Genomic DNA, 15,451 nt, shown 5'->3' with positions numbered 1-15,451 from the left:
TTATACATCAATTTAAAAGATCAATTCACTTTTATGATGGAAAATTGTCTGTATAAAGGAAAGCAGTAGTCAAAATAACCATCTAAACCACAAACCTTTTTAAATGTAAGTTATGCTTACCCTGTTTACATCTGCATCTTTGCAAACTTATAGAATGATAACACATAGACCAGCAAATATATGATATAAATCAACTGTTTAAGTTTCAGTTAAAGACTTGTAATCTTTTTTGAGAGTTAAAAAATTCCTTTTGTCCAATGTAGGTTATTCTAAGAAAAAGTCACCAGATGATTCAGCCAAGAGAAATCTAAAGGCAGAAGCAATGCAAGAAGTCCTTCCTGGTTATGAAGAATATTTAGTTCTGCTTCAGGAAAGAAACAGGTACATTAATTATCAGTACCTTGATCATTTATACTTTGTAAATAAAGAAGAAAATACATGGTTTTATTTCCATTTGTAACGGGAGTGGAGTTTCCACTGGCTTCGTTTTCCCGTTGTCTACCCAATTTCTGGGATAATGGACAAACTACGTAAAACACGTAAACTTAAACAAGATTTTCATTAAAGACATAGATATACACATAGATATACAAACATAAGTTTACATAATAAAATATATGATGGTGGCAGAGTCTACTTGTTGTATAAACATAGGTTCCATATTTACAAGCCAAAGAGCGTATGCTTATTTGAAATCCTAAGTGTAGACTGCCCTGAACCCGGTGAATGACGTACTACTTATAGTTCCTAGGAACAACGAGCCCAGCCGGGCTGGATGTCAGGAACGTCCAAGGACAGGAAGTCCCAACAAGAATAATTACATGGCTGGTCTCATGAGAAAAAGTTAGGGACCTATAAGTTATACTAACATTAACCATTTTCCCAAAATGAATAGTAAAATTAACAAGTGAACAAATTGACCACTATTACACATTATTTTTGTATAAAAAAAAACCAACCTTTATCGGATAGGCTATTCATTTAAAGCTTGCTTTAAAGAGAAAACAAGGTTTCGTTTACAACTTGAAATGATAGAGTTACTGAACTTGAATGTCAAATGAAGTTTGATTATTTAGTTGTCATGAAATTAATAATATGAGATAGGATAAATGAGACAGCAATCCTACAACATGAAAAGACAGTTTAATTTGAAAAATGAAAATATGTTGAAGGCCATACTGTGACCTATAGTTGTTAATGTCTGTGTCATTTTGGTCTCTTGTGGACAGTTGTCTCATTGGCAATCATACCACATCTTCTTTTTTATATATGGAAACAACTTATTTTTTTGTTTAATAAAAAAATGTTTGCAATAGATTATTAATTATGTATCTCATTAAGCACAGTGAATAAATGATCAATGAGACAGCCACTCAATATGATCTGTTTTTTAGATTGCTAAAGAGACTGAGAAAGAAATCTAAGAAGCAGATTGACATTGAAAGAAAGGAACAGGGATTTTCTATCTATGTAAATGGAGCCAACACAGAGATGCTGGCTAAAAAACAGAAATCACAAGCACATCAAGAAACTCCTCAAGATGACAGACCTACATCGGGTAGACTAAAAACTGCAGGAGGTATGCAACTCAATCATGTGTAAACATACATTGTAGGTCTTTCAATACCAATCACTAACATTAAATTTTAGCGTTACAAATTTGTATTAAAAGTAGCAAGAGAACTGCATCATCAGCAGCATGACTGTGATATAATAATTTACAAATTACTTTGTTTTTCTGTAAATGCTATAACACAGAAACATTTTCAAAATATAAAATACTACTACATCATCTAAAATTTTGTTTTGTGTGGCTTTAGTTTCAGTAAATGGCATAGACTTTATTTCATAAAATGTTAAATTGCATGTTCGAAATAGTGAGATGAACATTTTGTCACTGTAAAAACCAGATAGATGGTACACAAGTTATAAATTTTCAATAGATATTTGTAAACCCAAGTTTGTCTTATTCTATTGATACTGAGACATTTTCTGATTTTCTTATTCATACATTTAACTCTTTTTTCTATTTTTTTTTATTTGTTGTGCTAAAAAAAATGATATCTAAGCCATAGGTAAATAACATTTATGATGTTTTTAAGATGTAAGTAACAAAAGGGTTTTGAATCTAGAAGACCTAAATGCAATATCACAGTTAGAAAGACAAAAAATGGCTGAAAGAAACCGAGCTAAAACTGCTCCGGCTAGAGAGAGAAGACGAAACTGGCAGGCAGCATCTGTAGAAATAAAGACAGAAAGAGGAGAAAATAGAAGAATTAAAGCACCAGGTATAAACAAAAAACTCATGATGTTTTTTTTAGTAGGAAATAATGCATCTTCAATTTTGTACTATATAAAAAGAAGATGTGATATATGAAAAGAAGTGTGATGGCCAATGACACAACTCTTCAAAAGAGACCAAATGACACAGGAATTAACAACTATAGGTCACCATACAAAATACTACCAAATTTAACAGGGACTATCAAAGATTTTTCTGCAATATAAAATTGACTAAATGTTTTAAAATGAGCAGTGATAAGGTTCATAAAAAGTCTTTGTTTTGGTAATAATTTTTGAATCATGCAAAGAAATTGTAAGTAAGGGAGATAACTGACTGCTGTATTTAAAATGTTTTATTTTATAGAAATGATAACTGGTAATTATGAGGATGATTTTGAAGATTCAGATGATGAGGATGATGAGGATTCTGATGATGAACAGCAGGTGAAGTATTTATACTATTTATGCTATGGTAATGGTGATGTATTTGATCTCTCTGAAAACAGTTTTATAGGTCAAAATAATCTGTTCTGTGGTATAATTTAGTTAGTGGTCTTCATAGATAAGTTTGATATTCAATGGGGTGACAACTTAATTAATTCAAATATTTTTAATGAATATCAGAATAATGGATGTTTTCGGATAAAATCAACTGGTCTTGGCTGAATGCAATTTTCATGTTAACATCCAGAAAATTAAATATACAAGCCTTAAATCTTGAATTTTGATTGCTCTTGATCAAAATATAAACTTTGAACTCCAGATTACTACAAAGTATTGCACATGTTTATATCTTCTAAAATTAATTAATATATTTTCCGCTGTCTTCATTCAAATAATGGCTCCCATTCTCTTCAACAGTAGTATTTCATTGAATTTTCAATTACATAAAATTTACATTTTTTGCTATTTTATTTTTCAGATGAGAGCTAGTATGTCCCAGTATTTATCAGATGATGATTCTGACAGCGACATTGAGATAGATGCTTCTAAACATAACAGATTTAATAAATTTAAGTCACCTCCAAAGAAAAATACTGCTGTTGAAGGTGTAAAAAGGAAAGGCAAAGCACCGGAGGAAAGAATAAATGAGAAATTAGAACTTAGTATTTCTGATGTCAAGGTACTATAGTAATCAAATATACAAATAAATCCTCTATATTTATTACAACAAAACAGATTGTTAAACAAGACACTGAAATTTGATTAAAAGGGATGCCAGTTTGGTAGCAAAAACCAAATAAAGGGAGAGCTGAATCTCATATAGTCTATGTGATATTTCTATGTTGATTTGTGTCTTAAGAGCTACACATCTAACAGTTACAAAATCTATTTAAGTATTGAATAATTTTGTTTTTGTTTAGACAAATTGAATTAATTTATCAGTTGAATGAGATGATAGACCATTATGTTGCTTCTGTTTGTGATAGTAATCAAATGGCTGATTTTGTTCATGAAAATGGACGCATGATCTTTTTAAAATTTCTCCTACTATAAGAGTATTTTATTTTGTGAAATTATTTCTTTGTACTGAAAAATAAAAACTGTTGAAAAATTGACAATTTATTTCATTGTAAATTTTTTCAGAAATTGCGACAAAGCTTATGTATGAATGCCAGTATCAGAGAAAGTCTTGCCAGGGAAGTCAGCTCTGTAAGTTACAACGTTTAAACTTTTCTTAACCTATATATTAAACATTTTTTAGACTTATGAAACTAAAGCCAGTATATGAAAAAAATCTAAGTTTTTGAAACATGTTAAGTATAGCAATGTGTTTCAATCATGGTCAATTTTTTATGCCCTACCTGCAATAGTAGAGGGGCATTATATTTACCGGTCTGTGCATCTGTGTGTTCATCTGTCTGTTCATTCGTTTCTTCGTCCTTCTCTCCTGCTTCAGGTTAATGTTTTTAGTAAAGGTAGTTTTGGATGAAGTCAATGTCCAATCAACGTGAAAATTAGTACACATGTTCCCATATGATATTTCTAATTTTAATGTCATATTTGAGTTTTAACACCAATTTCAAGGATAACTAAACATAGAAAATGACAGTTTGAATGGAGCATCTGGCCATCTGTGTACTATGGACACATTCTTGTTTAGATTTTAAGTAATAAGAAACCCCCTCAGATACATAATTTTGTAGTTCTTATCCATTGTATTGTTAATGATGAGATCAAAATATTGTCTTTATGTTTTGTTAATTTACTATTACCACAGTTACATACTTTACATTTGAAGGATTTTGAAGAAGCAGAAATTGTAGAAGAAATAGACTATTCCAGTCAGGTTATTAGTGTGTTTGGTCCATGCTATTCGTTCAAAGCATGCGTTAATGCGTTTTACATGTTTTATTTGAATTATGTAAGGTATTAAGAGGTCACTTTTAAAATAGAAGAATGATCTATAAGTACAATAAAGGTTTATTATGAAAATGAAATTTGATACAACAGTGCCAGGAGTTTTGAAAGTGTCTTTCTTCAGTACCTAGCATGTGTTAATTAAGAAATAATTCATGGAAGCCATAGATTATTGGAAATTTACACATGGCCTGGGCCGTGATATTTGAATTTTATCCTGAGCGTTAGCGAGGGATAAAATTAACGAATATCACGGCCCAGGCCATGTGTAAATTTCCAATAATCTATGGCTTCCATGAATTATTTCGATTCTAATAGGACAATTATGATCATTTAAAAAACTGAAGTGAGGGTGGGTAAAGCTGTGTGTGCGGCTGTTCTTTTTTACTCCCTGTTAGATAAAGCTCAAACATTCTAATAAATCCGTAGCTTGCATGGATTATTTCGTGAACAACCGCTAAAATAAAAATCTGTTTCTTTCTCAAAACCAACAATTGTCATTTTGATTTACATGTTTTTCTCGTAAGCTACCGTCAAATCCAAAATTGACAATTCGTAACTAAGGAGCCGCCATGTTGACTTGCTGAAATCAGTAAATATGCGAATAATGCAATAGAATAGAAAATCAAACAAAACCTACCTTAATAATCAATTTTAATACAATAGTAAACAACATTTCAATGGTTCAGGTAACAGAAAACTTTCAACTGTAGCGTTTTCATTTGTATGACGTCATGTTTTGAAATGACTTAAATGCGCCAAAAACATTAATAGACTTTCGTGGAATTTTATTTTATTTTTATTTTGTTGGTTTCTCCGAGTTCTTGTGCGTTACTTCTTTTTATTATGCATCCGAATAAGAATAAAAGTGATTTTGTCTTTTTTTAATTGCAATTTTTAAAACAATAAAATCGCCAAAGGGTTTACAAATAGGTTTCAATACATGTGGATTTACGTGGGAAGTATATTGTAACAGCCATTTTTATGTACACCACGGAGTCTGCACTAAGTATAGATATATCGAGAATTTTATCACAGTGTTGTTTACAAAGCGAAAGAAGCCCGTCATATTAGAATAGTGTATTCCTCAGCCATTTATGCTTTATATAAATACATAAAGACAAGATCTGAATCTAAAATATATAACCAAAATGCATGAATCTGTGAATATGTGTGAATTTGAAATAAGTACTTAATAAAGTCAGAATGTGAATTGGAATATATCATGTTAAAGACTTTTCCTATTAATATTGTGTAATGTTCATGTACTTTTTATATTAATTATCATTTTTAAGAGCATGACTTGAGATAAGTTTTTTGGATTGCTTAATGGAGGCATGAATAGAAGTAGCATAACTTATCAATAATACTTTTAATGAATCTGTTTAGGGCCATTTAATATGTTTTACATTAGAGTTTAACCATGAAAATCACATGATATATTATGTTATGTTTGTGGATCCTATACTTAGACGAAATCTACTTTTGAAACTACTGATAGAAGGCTGAAACTGTATGAAACTATCTGTTCTACCTCAATAGAGAAAGGGAGATTACTCTATTCAAAATGTGTTTTTTTTTGCTCTGCACATTACATATATACAAAGTTGATAATGCAAAATAAAAACAGTCTTGACCCCCTACATGCTCTTAAGCACTTTTATTATGTGTAATATGTTTGTAATACTGTAAATCCAGAAATTATGCATCCCATTTTTATTGCAATTTTGTCATTTTAGACAAAAATGTGATTGTAAAAAAAATCATAAAATCGCTAAAATAGAAATAAAAAACCCCTTTATAATATTACTTTTAAATGTATCAAAACCCTGAACAGAGACATTAACCATATCACTTCTACATAGGATGTACTGAATAACAGAAAGAAGTATAATCTGACTGTTCATACTTTATCCTTGAAGAAAATGACATTATGTAATAATTATTGCAGGATGAAGAATTATCTGACAGAGACTCTCCAATTCCTGAAGAAGATGAAGATATAATAGAGGACCTTGTCCCAGCTACAGATAGTGTGGAGGAGAAGAAAGCACCTGTCTTCAAACCCACAGATACTATTGTTCTCGAGTTAGATTTGCCTCAACAAAAAAGTTAGTATCTTTAAACTTGTTTTTGTCATTTGGTTTTTTTTGTAAATTGTTTTGTTATGAATTAGATAGTTAGTTTTATCAATTGAATTGTTTCGTATTTTTCATGTAGGGGGAGTTTTATATCCTACTATACAGTATGGGGTTTTCTCATCGTTGAAGGCTGTATGGTTGCCTATATTTGCTTACATCTATATCATTTGAACTGTGGTGGAAAGATGTCTCATTGGCAATCATTCCACATCTTGTTAATATTATTCTAACACTAGCTGTACCTTAAGGGCATACGATCCCATAATGGAATTTAAATGAAAATTTGCATAAAGACTATTTTTACCTGATTCAATCAAAATTGTAAATAAAAATATACCTTCATGTGCTACTTTGTGTTTTAAATAAGGTCAAAATTTCAGATATTTGCACAAAATTCGGATTAGTGGACATATTTTTCGGGAAATTTCCTTTCCTAAGAAATACATAACTTTTTTGTTTTAAAAGATAAACAAAAGCTGTTTTTTGTTAATTATTTGTTATTTCTATTGTATATAAATATCCTACAAATTTATGCATTTTTCTTTTAGAAATAACTCATATTTATCAAATGTTCATTTATTTAGAAATAAGCGTCAAAAAAATGCATTGTTGACTTTTTTTCATATTCAAATGGTACAAATACTCTTCATACTTAATAAAACCAAATATTATTTTAAAAAGGAGGGGTCCATGCAAGCACTTGTTTTCAAGTTAAATCAGTCAAAAATATATCTTTTCCCTATTTGTCAGTTTGATTTCTGACAACAAAAATTACGTTAGCAACGTCATTACCTCCCCTGTAACTGTATCATTTGCCATTTACATAGAAGTTAGTAAAAAATCTATTTACAAGTATAATAGTTCCAAAGTTAGGTGCATCAACAAAAACAGGTGAAAGATAAGGGAATTAGGGTAGTTGGTCATGAGACAACATCAAACAGAAAAAATCATAAAATCGCTAAAAATGTGGCAAAAATCATTAAAAAACTGTTCAAACATTGAATAATTAGAGTTAATGTCTAAAATTTATGAATTGCTGACATTTCTGATATCTCTTACATATTTGCACAAAGTCTATGTGTAACTCTCAAAACATTGTTTAATCTGCGGACCCTGAATATTTTTCAGAGAAGTTACAACATAACTTATCAGCAGCTAGGAAGAAAGATATTGATGATGACACAAATGGTTACAGACCTCATCGTAAAGATCCAATACCTTCTAGCCCTAGAGGTCAAAAGTCAAAGGTTGATAGCGTATTACAAGCCAGTAAGTAGTTTTCATGATATTACATGATAAGATAAGATATATTTTTTTACCAATTAAGGGCTTAGAAGGGGCATATAGAGAATACAAGTTTAAGGAAAAAGAACTTTGGTTAGCATAGATAGTTACATAGAATTTACATACACAATTACAATACAATTAGACTGTAAAAAGAACAGTATATGATATATTTATATGAGAAATTAATACATCTAACTCATATTGACTTGAATAAATTTTCCAACAGCATTGAGAAACTGATTGTCTTCACAGCTTAATAGATACTGGTACATGAATTTTTACTGGTTGTTAATTGAAGTAAAGTAAGGTATTTTATGGCAAACAAATTCAAAGAGAGCATCTCTATCAGAGTTAAATTTTTCACATATAGTTAAAAAAATGAAAGGTGCTATTCTTGTTAGTTTACGACATACAAGTCTTTAAGGTATACAAATTACGGTTAAGACATTCACCAACCAACATGGCTCATTTACTAAGAATATTACATACAAAAAATTGACCATAGTTATATATGGTTTATAATTAACATACACTTGGATGAAGTAAATGTATAAATGATTCACTTTTTCTATAGATGTGCCCTCCAGGTCCAAACAAGAGCGTCCTCTCTCAGCCAACAGACGTAATCAACCTGAGAAAGTTGATACTAACGAGGAGGCTTCAGCCGTCATGGCAGCTTTAAAAGCAGAGAATGAAAAGACATCCAAACTGATTAGAAATACTCCTTCTACACCTGAAAGATCTGTAAGTAGTACTATTGAAATCATTTATTTTCATTGATTTAGCAAAAAATGTATTTTCCAGGATAAGCAAATTGATGTTTTTGCCAACCCTAAAATATTTGCATTATGTAAAATGTTTTATTTTGTGGGTAACTTTTCCCATAAAAAATCTAATGCAATCGGTATCCAACAAATGATGATTAATCCACAGTAAATGAGAAGGAAAAAGTATCAAATTAATTAGAAAAACTCCCCCTACACCAGATAAAGTTGTAACTAAAAATGAGAAAATTTCAAAATAGGTTAGAACAGAGTATGTACTCTCCATACTTTATAACGTGCAGTTGTAATGTATAGATTATTTTAGATCTGACAGCTAGTAACATCTTGTTTGAGGAAACTGATAATTTTTCATTATTCCTACTGATCATTGATATTTTGTGTACATCTAATTACAAGTGGAGCTATACTTTGCATATCCAACTTACCATTTGTATTAAAATATTCTTTATGTACTCAGAAACCAAGACCTTCTAGTTTAAACCCTCAGAGGAAGTCTGTGGAAGCAAGACCAATGAGAACACCTACCAAAGACAAATCAGATGTTAGAGGTTCACAGAATGTAAACAGATCTAAAGACGGCCCTTCTGTGAAGAAGTCTCAACAAGTTAGAGAGTCTAATCAAGGGAGAGAATCAGTTAATGTTCCACAATCACCAAGACAGGAAACAAGTGATAGTTTCCTGAAGAATGATAAACTGACTGAAATAATGAAAAAAGTTCTACTCATGCAACCAAAGTATGTATTTTATTCAGTTAATTTAGTTGTTAGAATTCCTAAATGATCAGTTTCAGTTTTAAATAAAATTAAAATATTTTTATATATATAGTAATACCTGGGTATAAATATCTATACTATAAATTTAAGAAACCTTTGAATGAATAGAATAGAATCATTTTTGAGCTACCAGTCACTATGAAAGTGATATTTTATTTCCGTCATTCTGTCAACAGTGCATCATGTGTACAAATTTTCCTACACTTATTAATTGGACTGAAACCAAATTTATTTTAACGTCAAATTATGTACATATTACATTTGCATAGAATTGAAAATAAATTTTCAGAATAATTAAATTACACACAATCTTGATAATTGGGATTTAATTTGATGCAAATTATTCAATGCTACTGAAATGGAATTATAAAACGTTTTAGAATCATAAATATATAGGTGCTAATCACATTTTCATGAAAATAAGAAAATAATGGAGTTTAAAAACTGAAATATTTACATCAACATTCAAAAGTTTGTACTTCTGCAACTAAGTTTGGAAGTTTGGTTAACTTGTTTTAAATAACTTGTTCCCCTAGGAGTTACTCAGTTCCTTACTGTTATATATTTGGTTAACTTGTTTTAAATAACTTGTTCACCTAAGAGTTACTCAGTTCCTTACTGTTATATATTTCAGACAGCAGAAGAAATTAATGACAGTTTTAACAAAGATAGAAGGTTCAGTAGAAAATGAACCCAAACAGAAACCAAACACCCCAGTAAAAGCTACAGAACCTGTGAACAACATGGTCAACAGACAATCAAAGGTTGGTATTTCCTGACAGTTACCTGTTAGATGTTTTCTTCCTTCATTCTGATTTTTATTGGATAGATGAATCTAAAACCTTTTATTCTTAAATCATTACTGTTTGGTAAAGATAGCAAGTTCAGTGGGAAATAATGTAGGATGTTTACTTTAGTTTGATGTATAGCTATAACATGTATAATAAGATAGCAAGTTCAGTGGGAAATAATGTCGGATGTTAACTTTAATTTGATGTAAAGCAATAATAAGATAACAAGTTCAGTGGGAAATAATGTAGGATGTTAACTTTAATTGGAAGTAAAGCAATAATAAGATAGCAAGTTCAGTGGGAAATAATGTCGGATGTTAACTTTAATTGGAAGTAAAGCAATAATAAGATAGCAAGTTCAGTGGGAAATAATGTCGGATTTTAACTTTAATGTGATGTATAGCTATAATAAGATAGCAAGTTCAGGGGGAAATAATGTCGGATTTTAACTTTAATTGGATGTATAGCTATAATAAGATAACAAGTTCAGTGGGAAATAATGTCGGATGTTAACTTTAATTGGATGTATAGCTATAATAAGATAGCAAGTTCAGTGGGAAATAAGGTCGGATGTTAACTTTAATTGGATGTATAGCTATAATAAGATAGCAAGTTCAGTGGGAAATAATGTCGGATGTTAACTTTAATTGGAAGTAAAGCAATAATAAGATAACAAGTTCAGTGGGAAATAATGTCGGATGTTAACTTTAATTGGATGTATAGCTATAATAAGATAACAAGTTCAGTGGGAAATAATGTCGGATGTTAACTTTAATTGGATGTATAGCTATAATAAGATAACAAGTTCAGTGGGAAATAATGTCGGATGTTAACTTTAATTGGAAGTAAAGCAATAATAAGATAACAAGTTCAGTGGGAAATAATGTCGGATGTTAACTTTAATTGGATGTATAGCTATAATAAGATAACAAGTTCAGTGGGAAATAATGTCGGATGTTAACTTTAATTGGAAGTAAAGCAATAATAAGATAACAAGTTCAGTGGGAAATAATGTCGGATGTTAACTTTAATTGGATGTATAGCTATAATAAGATAACAAGTTCAGTGGAAAATAATGTTGGATGTTAACTTTAATTGGATGTATAGCTATAATAAGATAGCAAGTTCAGTGGGAAATAATGTAGGATGTTAACTTTAATTGGATGTATAGCAATAGTATTTATTTTGAAACTTTGATTGTGAGATTACTGTCATATTGGCATTTAATTCAAATATCTGTCTTTCAGAATGTCAGATCTAGAAAAAGTCATTCTCCTGACGAAATGACAGAGGTAAACATAGAACTGGTATCCACATGGGGACATAAGGAACAGATAGGACTAACAGAGTTACAGTTCTTTGATAAAAACAGGAAACTGATACCCATAAGTACCAGCAATGTTACAGTTCATGGAGCTAGGGACAACAGCAATCTGGTTGATGTGTTATTTAATGGGAAAGGAAAGGTATGCAATTTGTTTTATCAAATCAATTTCTGCATATTTTATTAGTTATTATCAGTTTTAGTATAACTAATATTCATGACAAAAACTGTAGACAAGAACTTAATTATTTTATAACACTATGATAGGGATTACATTTTACTCGTTTTTGAAGGGAATCTGCTCTTCTTTTTTTTTTTATTAATTATCATTTATCAATAGCTCATACATTATAATTTACCTGTAATCCTATTTATTTCACAAACCATGATTCATCAACATTACATAAAGTACTTTGTGATTTACAGACAAACAAGGACAGAAACATGTGGTGTTGTAGATATAAGAAAGGAGTACCTGTTGAAATGTGTATTCTGTTACCTGTATCATCACCGGAACTTTTGTCTAGGATCAAAATATGGAACTACAACAAGAGTATGCAAGTAAGTAAAAAATGTATTCAATTACTATAAAATATCTTCATTGCTCATATGTCTTGGCATCAAAATGGGTTGAAAAAAATTATTTCTGTTTGTTTATACATCTTCCAATAATGTTTCAATATCACAAAAACTTAATTGGATAGTAATTTCTCATTCAATGGTCAAATGATGAGCATATTCTGGACAAGAAAAAGTTAAACAAAACTTCTGCAAAAAGACAAGTTTATTTTTATGTTAGCTAAAAACAAAGTGAAACTTTATTTTTGTGCTTGAAATAGACTATTGTCTAGCTAATGGTACAAAAACTAACCTTGATTGGTCTGAATAGACTGCCAATTACTATTATTATTACTTTCAAACTATATCTTTCATATTTTAAAAATTTCAAAAAGATTTGTATTTTTCTGAAGAAGAAAAATCACATTCCAGTAATAATGATAAAAAATAATGTTTAGAAAAAAATATATGTCAAAGTGTGAAATGATTTTTGGAATCAAAAGAAATGTCAAGTTCTGTAGATCACAATTTGAACAAGAAGGTGAAAAAATTATTAATTTGGAGAAGTAAAAAGATTAACAATTGTTCTATTTATTTTGTAGGATTTAGAGATAGGTGTAAAGCATGCCAGGATATTTATTGTTCTATTTATTTTGTAGGATTTAGAGATAGGTGTAAAGCATGCCAGGATATTTATTGTTCTATTTATTTTGTAGGATTTAGAGATAGGTGTAAAGCATGCCAGGATATTTATTGTTCTATTTATTTTGTAGGATTTAGAGATAGGTGTAAAGCATGCCAGGATATTTATTGTTCTATTTATTTTGTAGGATTTAGAGATAGGTGTAAAGCATGCCAGGATATTTATTGTTCTATTTATTTTGTAGGATTTAGAGATAGGTGTAAAGCATACCACGATATTTATTGTTCTATTTATTTTGTAGGATTTAGAGATAGGTATAAAGCATGCCAGGATATTTATTGTTCTATTTATTTTGTAGGATTTAGAGATAGGTGTAAAGCATGCCAGGATATTTATTGTTCTATTTATTTTGTAGGATTTAGAGATAGGTGTAAAGCATGCCAGGATATTTATTGTTCTATTTATTTTGTAGGATTTAGAGATAGGTGTAAAGCATGCCAGGATATTTATTGTTCTATTTATTTTGTAGGATTTAGAGATAGGTGTAAAGCAAGCCAGGATATTTATTGTTCTATTTATTTTGTAGGATTTAGAGATAGGTGTAAAGCATGCCAGGATATTTATTGTTCTATTTATTTTGTAGGATTTAGAGATAGGTGTAAAGCATGCCAGGATATTTATTGTTCTATTTATTTTGTAGGATTTAGAGATAGGTGTAAAGCATGCCAGGATATTTATTGTTCTATTTATTTTGTAGGATTTAGAGATAGGTGTAAAGCATGCCAGGATATTTATTGTTCTATTTATTTTGTAGGATTTAGAGATAGGTGTAAAGCATGCCAGGATATTTATTGGTGGAGAACTAGTGTTCCATGGAGTTATTGAGAAAGGTTGTGGTAATCAGGTCTTTGATTATGGTTTTATTATCAACTTAAATGAAATGGATGATCAGCCATCACCTAGAAGTCCTAAACCCTCCTCACCAGCTCATGTATCTCCAACACCACCATCCAGACCTACCGATGTCTATTCAGAACCAAAAGTACAGCATAGACCTCTTCCCAAACCACCATCTCCTGCCAGACAATCTAGAACTGAGAAGTTGGTTAAAGCCTCCACTGAAATGTCTAAGCAGAAAGTTTCTAAGTCACCTTCACCTGTTGGACAGTCAAGAAATGAAGATGTTATAATGACTAAACCTAAACCTGTTAAAAGAAACATTTCTAATTCTCCTTCTCCAGCCAGGCCTGTCAGTGGATCGTCTAATTCCTCTAATGAATCAAATCAGAAACCGTCCAGACCTCTTCCACAAGTACGCAGTGAGACACGGACTATGAACCACTCTGATAGAAGTCTGCAGAAGCCTGTTGTATCTGATAGACAAGGCAGTGATACTGAGGACTATCATAAAGGTCAGTACAATTTTATCTGTATACTGGTATTTTCTATATATATAATCATAAGTAACTTTACATACCACTGAAAATATTACTAGATAATCATGTAAACAACAACTTTATCAGTAGTATCTTAACCCGACTTTCTTAAAAGAGAAGGTATGGTAAGGGCTAATTTTGGCCTAAAATTTTTAGTACATCTAATGAAAGAATTTTGACATTTTGAAAACAATTAAGTGTCTACTTCATTCAACACAATAAGTATATGGTCAAGATCTGAACTGATTTGGTCATTAAAGACGCTCAAATTCCAGCTTCAATATGAAAAATGAATCAAATATGCCATAAAACCAAACTTTTGAGATGGTCTTGGAGTAATGATTGAATATTTCCAATCCAATCAAAACCCTATAGTACTGACTTGGTATCTATACACTCCAAGGTTTATCACCTTTGAAATAGACAAAAGGAAGTGCATTGATCATAACACTCATAACATTCTCTACATGAAAATTTCCAGAAATTTATAAATGAAATATATGACATGATATTCATTACTTGGCACAAAAATTTCAAAAATAGCTTGTGCAAGATGCAGGAATCTAATATCGTTTCTAAAATTATCAATGATGTCATTAAAAGAAAGCTTTAAAATTAAGAGTTATCGGCCTTTGTTTGGGATTGTACAGTGTAGTTGAATCAACTAAAACCAATGCTTTAAACAATGCAATGTTTAATTTTACTTCCCACTGATAAATTTAAGTAATCTTGACCCTTCAGTGCTTAAAAACACTGATTGTCTATAACGTAAGTGGTCACATTTGTTTTCAGTGTCAACCTTTATATGTGTTTTGTTTAATCACCAAAAACAACATGTATCTTAATATTAAAAATGAACACAAGTGCTGCACTTCTATTTAAGACAAAAACCAACTTAAAATTAGCACAAATGCTTAACTGTGAAGAATTCAGTAATTCATGTGCTAGTACTTGATAAATGTGCATTATATTGTCTAAAACAGGTGATATTTAGAAAACTAAAGTATTCTAATTTACCAGAAATAGCTAAATATTTACATTTTAAATAAATTGTAAAAATTCTATATT

General features: G+C 30.3%; 1 protein-coding gene across 2 annotated transcripts in view; it reads left to right on the top strand.

Moving 5' to 3' along the window:
• The window catches only part of LOC139489476 (katanin-interacting protein-like), a 44,257-nt gene that overhangs the window by 3,447 nt on the left and 25,359 nt on the right, over nt 1-15,451 (top strand). The window contains exons 2-16 of one of the 2 annotated variants that reach the window (XM_071275907.1): nt 264-381; nt 1,395-1,579; nt 2,103-2,288; nt 2,648-2,727; nt 3,206-3,406; nt 3,871-3,936; nt 4,526-4,573; nt 6,596-6,755; nt 7,914-8,054; nt 8,647-8,816; nt 9,315-9,592; nt 10,266-10,395; nt 11,670-11,888; nt 12,173-12,307; nt 13,762-14,359. In XM_071275907.1, the coding sequence (XP_071132008.1) occupies nt 264-381; nt 1,395-1,579; nt 2,103-2,288; nt 2,648-2,727; nt 3,206-3,406; nt 3,871-3,936; nt 4,526-4,573; nt 6,596-6,755; nt 7,914-8,054; nt 8,647-8,816; nt 9,315-9,592; nt 10,266-10,395; nt 11,670-11,888; nt 12,173-12,307; nt 13,762-14,359 (2,715 nt within the window). The remainder of the gene's footprint in view (nt 1-263; nt 382-1,394; nt 1,580-2,102; nt 2,289-2,647; nt 2,728-3,205; nt 3,407-3,870; nt 3,937-4,525; nt 4,574-6,595; nt 6,756-7,913; nt 8,055-8,646; nt 8,817-9,314; nt 9,593-10,265; nt 10,396-11,669; nt 11,889-12,172; nt 12,308-13,761; nt 14,360-15,451) is intronic. The other variant, XM_071275908.1, reaches the window with a different exon arrangement.

This window comes from Mytilus edulis, chromosome 9 (assembly GCF_963676685.1).
Source record: "Mytilus edulis chromosome 9, xbMytEdul2.2, whole genome shotgun sequence".
NCBI lineage: Eukaryota > Metazoa > Mollusca > Bivalvia > Mytilida > Mytilidae > Mytilus > Mytilus edulis.
Note: the sequence above shows the minus strand (reverse complement) of the source record. Positions and strands in the feature narration are given on the sequence as shown.